General features: G+C 42.2%; 1 protein-coding gene across 15 annotated transcripts in view; it reads right to left on the bottom strand.

Moving 5' to 3' along the window:
- LOC126199076 (cytoplasmic dynein 1 intermediate chain) overlaps positions 1-17,176 on the bottom strand; it is a 204,990-nt gene that overhangs the window by 158,385 nt on the left and 29,429 nt on the right. For all 15 annotated transcript variants that reach the window (XM_049935797.1, XM_049935799.1, XM_049935802.1 and 12 more), the window contains exons 2-3: positions 7,863-7,967; positions 5,397-5,617 (exon numbers count right to left, since the gene is read on the bottom strand). In XM_049935797.1, coding sequence (XP_049791754.1) covers positions 5,397-5,617; positions 7,863-7,961 — 320 coding nt within the window. In that variant the 5' untranslated portion in view covers positions 7,962-7,967. The remainder of the gene's footprint in view (positions 1-5,396; positions 5,618-7,862; positions 7,968-17,176) is intronic.

Here is a 17,176-nt window from a genome sequence, read left to right as displayed (position 1 = left end):
GAAATGGAAGTCCAAAACTAAAAATTAAATGGCCTTCACCATATTGCTTCTGCAGATAAAAAGTAAAACGCGGTTGACAGCCTGTGCGTCATTCGATAAAACGGCTGATAAATCAGACGGAAAACCCAAGCTAGAACGTAAAGTGGTAAAAAAAAAAGGGCATTCCAGCAGGAAGTAGTGGACAGTTAAAATTTGGGCACAATGCGTACAAAGTGGTGGAGCAGCACCACTGAGCAAATGACGATGGCTAAAAAGGCAGTGCCCAATATGCAGCTGAGTTAAAATAATCTCCTCCCAGCGGGAGGAGTGAGAGGAGGTTGTTCAAGGCACCGGGAGAGGCTTAATAAGCTGAAGCTTATTCCCGTGAAGGGAGGACCACTGGTGATGCCAAAGAGACACCACTTCCTGACAGATGGCAATGCAGAGATCATCGGAGGGAATAGAGGTACTTGCGGTCTGAGGTATGAGGACTGCAGCCTTGGCAGCAGTGTCGGCAGCCTCATTTCGTGGCAGACCGACATGACCACGGATCCACAGAAACATGACATTGGCTCCACCAAGGATGAGCAAGTGACAGTTTTCCTGGACCTGCTGCACTAAGGGATGAGCAGCGTACAGAGACTTTGGAGGGCGCTGAGAGTCTGAGCAGAGGACACAATTGGGAAGGCTGTGTAGGACACACAGACTGTGAATAATGGGCTGCCAGGTAAGAGACATGGGAGGACCATGAGAGTTTCCTATCGAGCATAATCCCCAGGGATTTCATAGTGTCAATGAATGGAAGGGCAACAGGCCCAAGATGTAGAGATCGTGGGAGAAACCATTTGCACCACCAGAAATTCATACAGACTGTTTTATCAGTAGAAAAGTGAAAGCCATAATCGAATCTCCAGGAGTGAAGATGATCAAGACAGCACTAAAGACACCGCTCAGTGAGACAGGTACGTGGAGAATTGCAATACATGGCAAAAATCATTGACAAAAAGGGAGCCGGAGACGCCCGGCGGGAGGTAGGCCTTTATAGGGTTAATGGCGATAGAAAAGAGGATGATACTCAGGATGGAACTATGAGGCACACCATTTTCCTGAATAAAGGTGTCCAACAAGGCAGAACCCAAATGCACCTTGAAAACTCGGTCTTGTAAAAATGCCCGACGAAAACAGGGCAGGTGCCCATGGAAGACCCACATGTAAAGAGTATTGAAGATACCAGTTCTCCAGCACGAGTCTTAGGCCTTCTCCAAATCGAAAAACACAGCCACAGTCTGGGATTTCCACAGAAAACCATTCATGACATGGGTGGACAGAGTAACGAGATGGTCAACTGCAGAACGCTGCACTCTAAATCCACATTGTGCATTCGTAAGTAAATGGCGAGACTCGAGCCACCATACCAGCCGGACATGAATCATACGTTCCATCACCTTGCAAACGCAGCTGGTACAAGAGATTGGGCAGTAGCCAGAAGGAAGGTTTTTGTCCTTACCGGGCTTAGGTATGGGTATGATGGTGGCTTCATGCCAGGGTCCAGGAAATGTGCCCTCAGCCCAGATGTGGTTGTATGTGTTAAGCAAAAAGTGCTTGCCTGCAAGAGAGAGGTACTGCAACATCTGAATGTGGGTAGCATCTGGCCCTGGGGCGGAGGACCGGGATGAACTGAGAGATTGCCCAAGCCTCCTCCACTCGTTTCCGATGGATGAAGGGAGGCTGATAGTGGGAAGAACTCTAAACTTCCGCAAAATGGTGGCCCAAGGTGTTGGAGATTGCGACAGGATCCACGATGACATCAGCACCTACTGTCAGGCCAGAAATGGGGGAATGGACCTTGGTTCCAGAGAGCCATCAGAGGTTGGCCCACACGACAAAGGAAGATGTGGAACTGTTAAAAGAACTAGTGAATGAAATTCAACTAGCTCTTTTGCTATCCCGAAGAACTCGACAACACTTTGCACCTATCTGTTTATAATGAATGCAGTTTGACAGCTTAGGGCGGCGGTTAAAAACATGGAGGGCACATATCAGTGTACGAATTGTGTCGCGGCATGCCTCAGTCCACCAAGGGACTGGGAAATGACGTGATAAAGAGGAAGTGTGAGGAATGGAACATTCTGCAGCAGTAAGGATAATGTTGGTGAGGTAGTCCACCTGGTCATCACAACTGAGGAAATCTTGTTCTGCGAAGGCTGCCAGGGAGGGGTAATGCTGCCAGTCAGCCTTAGTAAGCTGCCATTTGGGCATGCACATGGATGGGGTAAGAGTCAGCAAAAGGACAGCACACGGGCAATGGTCACTCGAGTCGGTGTCAGAAAGAACGGGCCACTCAAGACGATGGGCACGCTGGGTCATGCAAAAGGATAGTTCCAAATGGGAATAGGTGAGCGAAGACTCAGAAAGGAAAGTGGTGCTCCAATGTTAAGGCAGAAGAGGTTGAGTTGGTTAAGAAGGTCAGCCAACAGGGCACCTCTCTGGCAAGTCCTGGGAGAACCCCAAAGGGGATGATGTGCATTAAAGTCACCGAGCAGCAAAATGTGGGGGAGGTAGCTGCCCAATAAGCTGAAGGAATTCTGCCCTGGTGACATAGAAGGATGGAGGTACATAAATGGTACAGAGGGAGAAAGTCAGGTGGGGAAGGAAAAGGTGAACGACAACAGCTTGAAGACGGGTAGTCAGGGAGATGGGTTGACTATGAAGGTCACCCTGTACGAGCAGCATAATGCCCCCATGACATGGGATGCCGACCTCAGGGGGAAGGTCAAAACCAATTGGTAAGTAATGTGAAAGCTCAATGTGGTCTTGAAGGCGCAATTTTGTTTCCTGAAGGCAGAGTACAAGGGGATGCAGTGATGCTAGAAGCAGCCGTAAATCCTCTTGTGCTTGTGTGGTCAGTCTGTAGAGTCCAACGCTGAAAAATGGTTAGTGGTGCGCACCAGTGAGACAGAGGCCAACCGGACTAAGTGACCACGTGGCGACACCGTTGAGCAGGATCTTCGAGTTGGTGAAGGAGAAGACCGTTTGTGTTTAGCAGACTTCTTTGAGCCCTTCTGGTTAGAGGAAGACTTGGGTGTTGTTTGGCTGGAGGGACGGAGGAAGTCTTCTCGGGAGTATTCATTTTGTCCTTTCCTGCCTGTCGGTTGTGTAGTGGGTAGCTTCGCCCCTTTAGACAAGAGTTTGACAGTTTGTTGGACAGCATGACAGGGTGGACGGTGATGCTACCTTGACACCGGGCGACTTCACAACCTCAGAGTCAAATTTGAGCGCGCGCCTGTGTGGCCATGTCCTTCATGGAGCGAGGGGTAACAAGAACTGAACTATAGGTGCAGGATGGAAGAACAAAGGGTTTGCGACTAGCCAGTAACTTGCGAGCTACTGCATAAGGCACTTTTTCCTTTACCCGAATCTCTTGAACAGCCTGCTCATCTAGACACACAAGACAATCCCGGGAGGAGGTGGCGTGTCCGCCATTGCAGTTGATACAATGGGGAGGAGGCGGACATTTGCCCTCGTGTGAATCCCTGGCACAGATTATGCATGTGGCTGGGTGTCAACAAGACATTCTTGTGTGACTGAACCAATGACACTGGTAGCAATGCATCGAATTCGGAATTTATGGCCAGAGTGTGATGATTTCATAGCCTGCTTTAATCTTGGACAGCAGCACCACACTACTAAAGGTGAGGAAAAGAGTGCGGGTGGGCACCAAGGAGGAATCGGCCTTTTCATTACACAATGGACAGCTATGTCACCCATCATCAGAGAGGTAAGATTGTATTTCAGCCTTGGTTAGATGGTCAAGCAGCCTGGTGTAAATTACACCACAGGAAGAATTCAAAGTTCTATGCGCCTCGACACGAACAGGGTAGCTGTAGACAAGCGAAGCAGAAAGTAGTAGTTGTGCTTGAGAATCAGAAGCCGTCTCCAAAAGCAAAGTGCCATTCCGTAAATGAGAGCAGGATTTCACAGGGCCAGCAATGGCATCAACACCTTTCTGAATAATAAATGGATTGACCTGGGAAGGACTAACCGTCTTCAGTACATGATACCACACACAACCGCGGTGCAGCGGGAAGGGTCTTCTAATCAGTAGCCTCATACGTCAACATCGATGGAGAGGATGATTGACTCATTAGGAGGAAATCCCCCATGACTGCCAATGTCTCCAATGGCGCGCTCCTTCCAACTGGGGCCCCATTCACAAGGGGGACACACCCACCTTTGGTGACTGTTCACACCTCAGGCCACACCTCCCAAACACCTGACAGAGGGACCAATGGCCAATCTGGGAAGGTTGCAGCTCAGGAAATCACCCCTCCCCGGGCCTGGCCTGTACCAGGGGTATGTGCGAACCCTACCTGTTGACCCAGGGCTGGGAATTACGCGTTACCCAGTCACCTTCAGAGCCTTCAGGAGCGTGCAGGGAGGAAGAAGAAAAAAGAGGATCCTCAAACGCCAAAGCGGAGGAACGAGAGGAGAAGGGAAACAAAGAAAGGGGAAGGGAACCAAAAAGAAAGTTAAGACTGTTCGCAGGTCAGCAACAGAATGCAGAACATTCCCAATAATACCCCAAGGCATGTTTCCCAAGGAAGGGGAAGAAGAATAGCAAGAGGATACACATACAGCGCAGAAGGGAAAAAGTGCTGCAAAGGCTGGGGCCCCGTGGTAGCCAAGCACAAACCTGCCAAAGAGTGGCAAGACCCCTGGGGGGTTCCTTAACAGTGATAGCATCTTCCATTATGATAACTGTCCATGCCACAAGGCCAGAATCGTGCTGCTATAATTTGATAAACATTATAGTGTACTCACACTGATGTCTTTGGCATCAAATTCAGCTTATCTGAATCCAATGAAACCAAACTGGGATGCTATCAGGCACATCCACAAACCAACCACCCAAAAATTATGGAAAGCGAGTAGGCATCTGGTGCCACAAACCTCTGGAAACCTATGAAATACTTGTCAAATCCATGCCACACAGACAAAGAATCACTGCTGAATTAAATTCCAGTGGTGGATCAACATACTTTTGAGTAGGTGGTCATAATGTTTTGGCTCATCAGTGTATATCAGAATGTTGTTATATAAGATACACAACTGAACTTAATCTGAAAAATTACCTAAACCCTGCTTTTTTATAAAAGATCATGAACAGGGATACCAGGTCATCCATGTACTTTAACAACAATTTTATGTAATTTACTTGTAGGTACTATACAATAATTTAGTGCAATATTCACTTCAGTAATATAACAAATGCCAGTAGTTCTTTGTTGTTTCTGAAAGTTTACCTATAGGGACTTGAGGACTTAAGTCATGGAGGGAGGGTGGGAGGGAGGGAGAGGAGAGAGAGAGAGAAAGAGAGAGAGAGATAGAGAGAGAGAGAGAGAGAGAGAGAGAGATACCTGTGAGAAGTGGGTGGTGGTGCTGTATTTTGCTGGGAGGAGTCTTGAGCATTGTTGGAGCCTCCTGTTTCAGAAGTAAGGCTTGAGATGCTTGAAAGGCTGGAAAGAACATCAGAGACAGGTGCCACTCCTAGTGAAGACAACATTTGATCCAGTTCCTTTCGTTGGTCCTTTTCGATTCCCAGGCCTCCAACAGCAGTCCGTAGAGCAGCTTCCTCGACCTGAGAAAAAAAAATAAAAATTCACCCTGAATTACTTTGGTGTAATCAAGCAAACCATCATCTTTAAGGTCAGACAACTGTCTCTGGCTACCAAGGCCAGACTCTCTTGTTAACTAGGTCATAAAAGAGAAAACTAAAGAATACAAGGTAATAAGGATATTTTCATATTATGTAGCTTCATTTACTGCTCAAGAGTGTCATCTTCTGACTAGTTTGATGTAGCTCTTTACGAATTCCTGAATTCCTCTCCTGTGCCAACCACTTCATGTCACAGAGGCACCTGCACCCAATGCCCACAGTTATTTGATGGACATATTCCAATACCTGTCTTCTCTTACTGTTTTTACCCTCTACAGCTCCCTCTAGTACCATGAAAGTTACTCCCCAATGTCTTAACATGTACTGTCGTTCTGACCCCTCATCTTATCATGTTTCTCTCCTTGCCGATTCTGCAGAGAACCTGGACTGCTAATCAGGCCGCTAAATTATAAACATCCTTCTATAGCACCACATCCCAAACACTTCTATCCTCCTCTTCTCTGGTTTTCCCAGTGTCCATGATTCCTTCCAAACAATGCTGTGCTCCAAACGTACATCCTCATAAATGTTTTCATCATATTAAGGCCGATGGTCTATACTAGGAGGCATCTTTTGGCCAGGAATTCCTTCTTGTCTGTGCTAGTCTGCTTTTTATATCCTCCTTGCACTCTCCATCAAGTGTTAAATTTATTTCCTAGGTAGCATAATTTCTTAACTTCATCTACTTCCTGGTCCCCATATCAATGGCAAGTTTCTAAGGTCATTTCTGCTACTCCTCATTACTCTCCTCTTTCTTCACTCTCAATCCATATTCCGTGCTCAGTAAACTGTTCATTCCATTTACTATGTCCTGCAATTCCTCCTTACTTTCACTGAGAACAGTAAGGTCATCAGTGAATCTTAGCATTGATATCTTTTTACCCTGAATTTTAATCCCATTCCTGAATCTTTCTTTTAAATTCATCACTGCTTCTCCGAAGTAGAGATTGAGGAGTAGAGAATAAAGACTGCATCCCTTTTTTGCATCCTTTTTAATAAGAGCTGCTCATTCTCTGTATTCTATTCTTATTGTTCCTTTTTGGTGTTCATATATGTTGCACTGGTATATTACCCATCCTTCCCAATAGCTTACACCATTCTCTGAGAATTTGTAAATACTAATAATGCTGAAAGACTGAGTAAAATTTTATGGAATGATTTGTTTCATTTGTAGAGAAAAAATAACAGTAAAGAGAATATATCTCTCACAATGTTTTGGGCCCCAGAAACAACATAGCGTGTCATGGCTTCAGCACCTAATGTACTGCCGAGACACCCAAGACTTCAATGACCATTTTCACTCTGCAAGCTGGAAAACAGACCCCCAATTTACTGCCACTTGCTACCATACAAAAATAAGTGTGTTCCAAGGTCATCATAGATTCGGGCTGTGGGTCAAGTCACTGAGTCACACTTTATATTTTCATCTCCAAGAAAACATTTTCGGTGGTGTCACAGTCTGGTAGTACTCTTCAGAATGTTCTGTTTACTCAGTCCACTGTCTGAACAAATCTGGAAGCAGGTGGGTGAGGGGAAGAGACATTAAGAATGAGGACAAATCTATGATGAATTATTTTAAAAGGAATTCTCATATGAATGAACAAAATTGTGAAGATATCAATTCCAACTCACATACCCTTATTAGAATATTGGACACTGAAAGAAGGCAGCAAGGAGATCGCTAGGTGTTGCATGTGATAGCATAATTTGGCTGGAGTAACAAACAACGTAGCATCAGAATTCATTGTATTTATGTGCAAAGGATATATGTTTATTGTCATTTATTTTTTAAAAACCGTCTTCAGTATAACAACTGTCTTCAGTAGTGTTGTTGTAACTGATCCTCAACTATGAGATATTTAACGTGATACCAACACAACAGTTCACTTGTAATGGCTTGATCACAACTTGTGAGAATTTGCAGAAATTTGTTTTTTAAAATGTGACATAGTAACATACTGACTATGAACTTTAACAAAGCTTCCTTTCTAACATCACTATCTTTACATATTATATTTATTTTCAGAACTTTGTAATTTACTAAAGGTACATGTTATTTTAAATACAATAAGATGTCCTGATTTTTTTAATGACTATACTCCAACATGTCTCAGAATCGTGGTTTAAGAAAAATATAACAGAAAAGGCAAAAAACCCAAATAATTACATCTTTTTGTTCCTTTTCTCTCCGACGTCGTTCTTTTTCTTCACGTATCAGTCTCAGCTTCTCTTTCTTCCTCTCAAGTTCCGCCTTACGATCTGACATTGTGATCTACAACAAAAAATAATATGCAAGAATAAAATAAATTAGATACTTTCCAAATAGCAGCAATTATTTTTTTATGCTAAAACACAATGAGTGTACAAACAACAAACATAAATCATAATTATGGGTGAATACAGTGTGGGCGGCTAATTCAATTACTGTGACGCTCCAAATCAATCACTAGTGTCAAATACTCTATCACACAGTGATCAAGACAGGATGTGCCTCACTAAATACGTTTGGAAAAATTTTGAAAAACAATCTGAAGACTGAAAGACATCTAAGTTTTAACTGTGGCACTTACCAAGGATATAATGCTGCCACTTAGTATTACAGACTATTAAGACCTATAGAGGTCACTAAAAGGTGTGGAGTCTGAAGTACACTGAGGTGTACAGCTTTATTGCCACCAACAGAATGACATTTCAGGGATAGAGCAAAATGTTTTGAGACAACATTAGCATATGGAACTGTGTCCTAAATAAATCAGTAGCTTATCACATGTTGTAATGATTCATTCATTCATTCATTCATTCATTCATTCATTCATTCATTCATTCATTCATACATACATACGTACATACATCATGTTCCATAAATCCTACCTTGAAGAGGCTTCAGAGTGTGGAATGGGCAAAGTTTTACATTTATAGTTACCAGCAGCATTGTTTGAAGGAACCACTGCTCCTCCACTTCTATAGCTCAACTTATTTTATCTAATACCTCATACCAAACATTTATCTAACAGTAGAAAGACCGCCAGCAGCTGTCTACACCATCAAAGAACCTGTTTTATACTAACATTAGAGATAAGATGAATTTACATCACTGAGTCCAAATATTTTGTTAAATTAGGAGGAGGAATAGTTTTACTTAGTTGTCTAGTGGCAACCTGTTATTGACTTTTGCATCACAATATAAACGTCCATTCTCAATCACAGATAGGGATACATAACCTATTTGGACATTATTCATACTTTTAGTATTGTGAATTGCAGATCTATTAAAATTCACTCCTGTTATTAACCACAAACACCACTAGAGTAAATGTACTGACAGACGAGTGCGATACCAGAAACAGATTCTGCAAGATACTTGTTTGTCAACTTTAAATAATATTTTTGATGCGTGCTTCAGTAGAAGAGTTTTTTATCTTAACTGTATTGTTCTGGAAGTTATAGCATTTAAGACTATTGAAGAAAGAATGCTAGCCATGCCACCTGCAAGTCAACACAATGTAAGAGATTTTGGACAAAATGGGCATGACTGCATTTTTTGGATGGCATCCATGTGTTGGAATCATTTTACACAGGAAGTAAGGAGAAGACAAAGATACTACACTGCTATGTACTGTTTTCATATATGAAGTAAAGCACATTTATTTAAGAACATGTGAAGAAAATTTTCTCTCTTTCAATCATTGCCCATTGTTGGAGAAAGTATGAATCTTAATTTTCACTTTGCAGTACATCATGTCCTAGTATATGGGAAAGGAGGTGTGTGTGTGTGTGGGGGGGGGGGGGGGGAGGGAGGGAGGGAGGGAGGGGGAATTTCTTCTGATAATTTAACACCTTGCTTGAGTACAACAACAACTGGGTCAACAGAAATTTTCTTACAGAAACTTCCAAATAATTAAAATTGATTGCCAGACCATTACTCATAGCTGGAGTCTTGCCTTCTGCAGAATATACTCTTACCAAAAAGAGGAATTCTGTCATGCCTTCCACCTTCAAACCTGTAAGTACTTATTGCCTGATGTCCAAACTCCTCAGAAGCTCTCCAGCACACTACACTGAACTAGCACACCAGGAAGAAATAATACACTGGAGAAATGACACAGGCAGAGCCTAAGCATTATTTCCAGAATGAACATTCTCACATGTGATCAGACTGCATGCTGGCCCTAGCAGATCAAAATTATTTGATACATTGAGGAAATAATCCAAACTCTTGCTTTCCTCTGACGCGCTGAGTTACCTAGATGTGCCTCACAGCTTTTGGTCACCCGATATATCAGAATTTCTAGATGAATTAGATTGCTACAGTAGGTTTTTTGCAATCTATAACTGACCAGGATATTGTCACCTGTGACAATCATTATCAGTACAAACATTAATTGTTGCTTTTATAATTGAATTGTTTGTCAGATTTAAAAATAAGATTAGATTTGGGTTAGGGCTTTTCAACATCTTGTATCACGTGACATCATTAAGAACCCCCCCTCCCCCAATCTCTTTCGCACAAGAATGGGAAAAAGAATTAGCTTTGGTCTCAAATGGAACAATACTCTCACTCACTGTAAGTAATTCACAGTTGTTTGTTTGCTGCTCATTGGAAGTTTAAGGGACTAAACAAGAAGGTTCTCAGTCCAGGGGTAGTTCATTTGGAGTTACTGACATCTGCTAGGAACATCATCTGACGATGAAAAGTACATAGGAGTGGTAGAATTGAGGCTATGGCACTTTGAAGACAATGCTGATGCCATAACAGAGAAATAATGTATGGAGAAGTATTGTATATGGATTGAGCCCAAAGAGTTGTACCCCAGGACTCATCTACGGCTAGTCCATGAAGAGAATCCCTGTCAGATTCCATACTGAATTTGTGGCTGAGTTAGCCCCTCTTCTAAATGTAATCTGTTGCAGATCCCTTGAACAAAAAACTGTGCCCAGTTCTTGGAAAAAGGCACACGTCACACCCATCTGTAAGATGGATAGTAGAAGTGATCCATTAAACTACCGTTCTATATCCTTGACATCGATTTGTTGTAGAATCTTAGAAAATATTCGAGCTCAAACATAATGAGCTATCTTGAATGGAATGACCTCCTCAATGCCAGCCAGCATGGATTTCAGAAACATCGATCATGTGAAACCCAATTCACACCTTTCTCACATGACAAACTGAAAGATTTGGATTAGGGCAATCAGGTAGGTGCTGTATTTCTTGTTTTCCGAAAAGCATTTTACTCAGTACCACACCTACACTTACTGTCCAAAGTATGATCATATGAGGTAATAAGTGAAATTTGTGACTAGACTGAGAACTTTTTGGTAGGGAAGGCACAGCACGTTATCTTCAATGGAGATTCATCATCAGATGTAGAAGTAACTTTGGGTGCACCCCGGGGAAGTGTGTTGGGACCCTTGCTGTACATGTAGTGTATTAATGACTTCGCAGACAATATTATAGAAACTGCATAAACATTCAGTGAGTTCTTCATAAGAATTCAAAATGGTGCAGAGGCTAACAAATTGCTTTCCATGTTCAGAAACGTGAAATTGTGCACTTCACAATACAAGAAAATGTAGTATCCTATGACAATTAGTCACTGCTGGAATTGGCCAACTCATACAAATACCTTACAGTAACACTTTGTAGGGATATGAAATGGGTTGATCACATTGGCTGAGTCATGGATAAAGCAGATTGTAGACTTCAGATTTTTGTTAGACTATTGGGGAACTGCAATCAATATATTAAGGAGACTGATTACATCACTTGTGCGACCGGTTCTAGAATATAGCTCAACTGTATGAGGCCCACACCAGATAGGACTAACAGGGTATATTTAACGTATACAGAGAAGGGCAGCACAAATAGTCACAGGTTTGTTTAATCCATGGGAGAGTGTCACAGAGATACTGCAAGGAACCGAACTGGAAGACTCTTTAGGATAGGCGTAAACTATCCCACGAAAGCCTATGGGGTCATTCCATGCCAAGGGGACTAATATTAAAAAGTATCCCAACTCGACCCTCTCCGAATCAAATTAAATTTGGTGTGAAGGTTCTATATTGTCTTTGATGGTTATATAGCAACTTTCACCCAGTATCTTCAGTGGTTGAATTTTTGGGGGCTTTTAAAGAGGCTACTAATCTTCACATCACATACAAAGGTGCGAATGTGCCAAGTTTGCTAAGCTTTTCTAAAAGTTCTAGCAGACATTTGATCATTTGCTTTAATATACATAGACAACTTTTTATACTGAATCACACCTTGGCAAAAATTAGGGATTTAGCCACACCTAAATATAGATACAAGTCTCTAAAGTGGCTAAAAAAAATTCATCATGCTATTCCGAGAGCTAAGGTTTGACCGACCACTGCTACTTTTCATATGAACCAATCACATCATAACTTCTAAGGGTTATTCCTACCTTTGATGTCTTGGATCAGAATTAAGATTGGATGCCTAGATGAAAAGATATGCATCTGCAAAGTTTGTCAAAATTATCCAAGTGCAAATTTTAGGGTATTTTTGGGAGGCAGTATCTCAACTGTGTCTTGTTCAATCCTTTCTCCTTGCAACAGCTTGAAAGATCATGCTTAAGCATTCCAAGCTATATTGTTTAATTTCTGGATCTTGCATATTGATGAGTAAGAATACCTATCAAAAGTAGGGAAAATGAATTATCAACAAATACAAAAATTAACACAGTTTGAAGTAGTAAATTTTTTTAAAAAAAGTGTAATTGTAGTGTCTTTTAATAGTAAGATTTGCCATTGGTTTATGGGTTGTAACTATGCTAATAAGAAGTGTTTTTACATTATTTTCCAGTATAGAATACAAATATAGTTAAACCTTAGAAAATGCTCTTCAGATTATAAGATCTAGAAGATCTTGATGGAAAGCTATCTTGCTTTAGAATGTTTTACTCCTACAAGGCATGGTGGTGCATATATGCATTGTCAGCCACTTTCCATTCACATTATAAAGCAGCAATATTTTTGTACGGCTATATTCTTGCAGCAGTGATACATTGCTGAATCACCACTTTCAATTGCTGCTTTCATTATTGGCAGTTTTCGCAGTGTCAGTCTTCTGAGCAGTGTAATTGCTGGTGTTGACATTGTTCAATCTTAGTGCTGTATACTGAGTGATTGAATAATCAATAATCGTTGTAGCTGAAGGTAAGCTCTAAAACAATATGTTTTGATATTTTTTACACAAAGAAATCTGAATCTGCTATTCTTCAAACCAGAATATTCATGAGCTTTCAAAAATGCTTGCTATAGGGTAATTAACTATTGTATAAAATGAACCACGAGACCCTTGCACTCTGCTACTCTGGTGGATCAGATGGAGTTAATATCATAAGTCATCACTATTCTATTGCGGGAAAAGTCAACTACAATCAGTTATGGAAAAGTCACCGGTGGACAAAGAGCTTCTACAATGTAGGTCTGGAGTTGATTTTACTGAATTTGCCCAAATTTGTCCCTACCATAATGCCTTATGATGACAAAATTTTAATTCCTACAGAAAACTTGCTGCAACCCGATTGGTAAAGAAAAACCTGTAATCAAGAAGGCTTTAACACTAGTAACCATTGCTATGTAAGATAGGCTGAAGTTACTGACTAATGAAATTTTTAAACCTGGCCAGAAAATTTGTACCTAATGTAGACATGAAGTGGCCCAAAAAGAATCATCCCACCAGGATAAGCAAGAATCATCATCCACTGAAGATATAGATGTTGTTGATGCTTCCTTTACTGCTAATACTTCATTATCATCACTTGGTGAGTCACCATTAAAGCTTCAATGGATCAGCAAAAGGGATTCAATGGGATACATAAAGTGCAAAGTTCTGAAAGCCCAAAACAGCATTACTAAGGTAATGCCACAGCTGTTGGTGTGAGCCAAGTAGATATTGCACAAATACAAACAGAAGAGTGCCAAAACTGTAAAGATATGGACATCTTAATTGAAGAACTTAAGATTAAGCTTCAGACTTCAAATAATTGCAGTAAAGTTCAAATTTTGACCCTGGTCCGAAATAGCTGGACTATTGAAAAAACGGCTAAAGAATTTGCTGTTTCAACTAAAATGGTGAAGAAGGCTAGGAAACTAAAGATAGGATTTTGGCAACACCTGCAAACTGAAAAGAAAAAAGCTCAGTGTGGAAGTAAAACAAAATGTCCTCACTTTTTTTGAAGATGATGAGTTTTCTCATTTATGTGCCAGCAAAAAGGATTGTGTTGCAGTAAGAATAAATGGGGAAAAGATTCACAAGCAGAAACGCCTGCTCCCTTGTAACCTGAAAGAAATGTTCATTGCTTAAAGTAAACAATATGGAAATCAACTAAGCTTCTCAAAATATTGTGAGCTCAGGCCGAAATGGTGTACTACAATTGGTGCATCTGGATCACATTCAGTTGTGTATGAGCAATTCATCAAATTAATCATGGCTTAAGCAACATCTAACCAATTTGACTACAAGGATTTGATGAAAAAAGCTGTATGCAGTTTGGAATCAAAAGATTGTATGCTGCAACAATGTCAGGTTGTGAGGAATGTCCAGGAAAAATGCAACTAGAGGCTTTTCATGAAGATGCTTTTAAAGACTATAATCCTGAAGAATCAGTAGAATACAAGCAATGGGTCCATACTGACAGAGATACATTAGAGACATGTCAGATTACTGTTGATTTCATGGAGGCCCTAATTTTGAAAATTACCAATTCAAGAAGCCATCACTTTGTGTCAAAACACCGAAGTTTACACCTCAAGCAGCTAAAAAGAAATCTTGCAGAAAATGAATTAATTATATTGATGGACTTTGATGAGAATTTTTCTTGTTGTTCAAGATGCTGTGCAAGGATTTCATTGGGAGAATAGGCAGGCCACATCACATCCATTTGATGTCTATTTTGGGGACGAAGAATGTCAGAGTATTAGCATTTGTATGACCAGCAACTGTCTCCAACATGAAACCACTGCTGTTCATGCCTTTCAAATAAAATTAATAGCATATTTAAAGACAAAGATTGAAAAAATTAAGAACATTTATTACTTTAGTGCTAGTTCAAACAATGGAAAATCCAAGATGGAATGTAACAATACCAGAGAAGGAAAGTTGCTACTCACCATATAGCGGAGATGCTGAGTCGTGATAGGCACAATAAAAAGATTCACACAATTAAAGCTTTCGGCCATGAAGACCTTTGTTAGCAGTAGACACACGTGGCTGGTCGACCATGAGAATAAAAAGGAAAAGCCAGCCAATCTGTGACACATTAAAACATCAGGCCTACAATGCATTAAAACATCCAGCCTAAAAGCATTGGAGTGGAGAACACAAAGGGACGAAAGACATGCACGAAAACTTAACTGAAGAGTCCGTCGCAGGGCAGCCAAAGAAGAACAGCTCACCAAGATATGGGCCACTGTCAGCCAGGTGCCGCACTGACACTGAGGTGGGTCATCATGGCGCAGGACGTAGCCGTATGTCACCCAAGCGTGGCCAATGCTGAGCCGACAGATTACCATACAGTCCCTCCGAGAGGCTCGCGTGGAGGTATTCAACACATTCGTAGTCTCCTTAATGGCACACAGTTTGTTGTGCATACTGAGGTTATCCCACTCTGTATCCCAAAGCCGCAAAACCTTGTGGCATAGTACTGAACACAGATCAGTTGCAGAGAAACCAATCTCCATAAGCAGTTTCCTTGTAGCCTGACTGGCAAGCCTGTCAGCAAGTTTGTAGCCTGGGATTCCGACATGACCTGGGGTCCAGACAAACACCACTGAATGACTGGACCGTTCCAGGGCATAGATGGACTCCCGGATGGTCGCTACCAAAGGATGACGAGGTTAACACTAGTCGATAGCTTGTAGGCTGCTCAAGGAGTCAGTACACAGAAGAAATGACTCCCCCGGGTATGAAAGGATGTTCTCAAGAGCACGAGATATAGCCACCAGCTCGGCAGTTCAACAATGCAGCCATCGGGCAAGGAAAGCTGTTCAATATGTCCTCCATGGACATATGCGAAGCCAACATGATCATTAGCCATCGCGCCATCGGTGTAAACCACTTCACGACCTCGGTACATGTCAAGAATCGAGAGGAAGTGGCAGCAGAGAGCTGCGGGGTTAACTGAGTCCTTGTGAACATGTGAATGGTTCAGAAGTAGCTCCAGTACACTATGGAGGTGTACATAAATGAACCTCAAATAGAGGTGGTAAACGCAAGAACTCCAGTTCGAAAAGAAGGGATTGGACACGAACTTCAATTGGAAGCCCTGAACTGGGCGACCGATGCGGGAGATGAACCGCCGTGGGTGGGAAAAGGAGACGGTGATTCGGATGTGCAGATGAACTACGAACGAGTGCAACGAAACTGACCAGCAGTTATGTACACCTAACCTGCAATGGAGGGACTCCGGCCTCCACCAGGACACTGGTCACCGGACTCATCCCTAAGACACCGACAGAAGTGCATAACACATGACTTTGCAGCTGAAAACTGGAAACCGGGGGCTAGAGCCCATGACTGCGCCTTGTTGATGGCTCCCTGAAGGCGCTGCTCAGCAACACCAGTACTGGTGGAACAGTACGATATGCAAAGTCGTCTGCATACAGAGAAGGTGAGACGGATGGCCCTACAGCTGCTGCTAGACCATTAATAGCCACTAAAAATAGAGATACACTCAATACAGAGCTCTGAAGGACCCCATTCCCCTGGATATGTGGGGAACTATGAGAGGTACCAACTTGGACACTGAAAGTATAAAGCAACAGGAAATTTTGATAAAAATCTGGAGTGGGCCTCGAGGACCCCACTCGTATAATGTGGCAAAGATATGTCGTCGTCGGGTAGTGTCATACACTTTATGTAAATCAAAAAATACGGCAAACAGGTGTTGGCATTTGGAAACGACTGTTTAGATGGCAGATTCAGGGGACACAAGATTATCAGTGGTAGAGTGACCCTGGCAGAAGCCGCTCTGACATGGAGCCAGCAGGGCACGTGACTCCAGGACCCAAACCAACTGCCGACACACCATACGTTACAGCAGCTTACAAAGAACATTGGTGAGGCTAATGGGCCGATAGCTTTCCACATCAAGCGGCTTTTTACTGGATTTGAGCACCAGAATGATGTTGCTCTCCCACCACTGTGATGGAAAGAAGCCATCACACCAGATCCGGTTGAAGATGATGAGGAGATGTTGCTTATAGTCAGATGAGACGTTTAATCATCTGACTGTGGATTCAATCTGGCCCAGGAGCAGTGTTGGGGCAATGAATAAGAGCACTGAGGAGCTCCCACTCTGTAAATTATTATAGGATTCACTGTGGCATGCAGTAAACAAGGACTTTTCCTTCCAGCCGCAGTTTGAGAGTGCAAAATGCTGGGGAGTAATTCTACGATGCAAAGTGCCCGGGCGAAGTGCCCAGGCGAAGTGTGTCAGTAGATAACATGCCATT

Source organism: Schistocerca nitens, chromosome 8, assembly GCF_023898315.1.
Source record: "Schistocerca nitens isolate TAMUIC-IGC-003100 chromosome 8, iqSchNite1.1, whole genome shotgun sequence".
In the NCBI taxonomy this organism is placed as follows: Eukaryota; Metazoa; Arthropoda; class Insecta; order Orthoptera; family Acrididae; genus Schistocerca; species Schistocerca nitens.
This window is presented reverse-complemented; position numbering and strand designations above follow the sequence as displayed.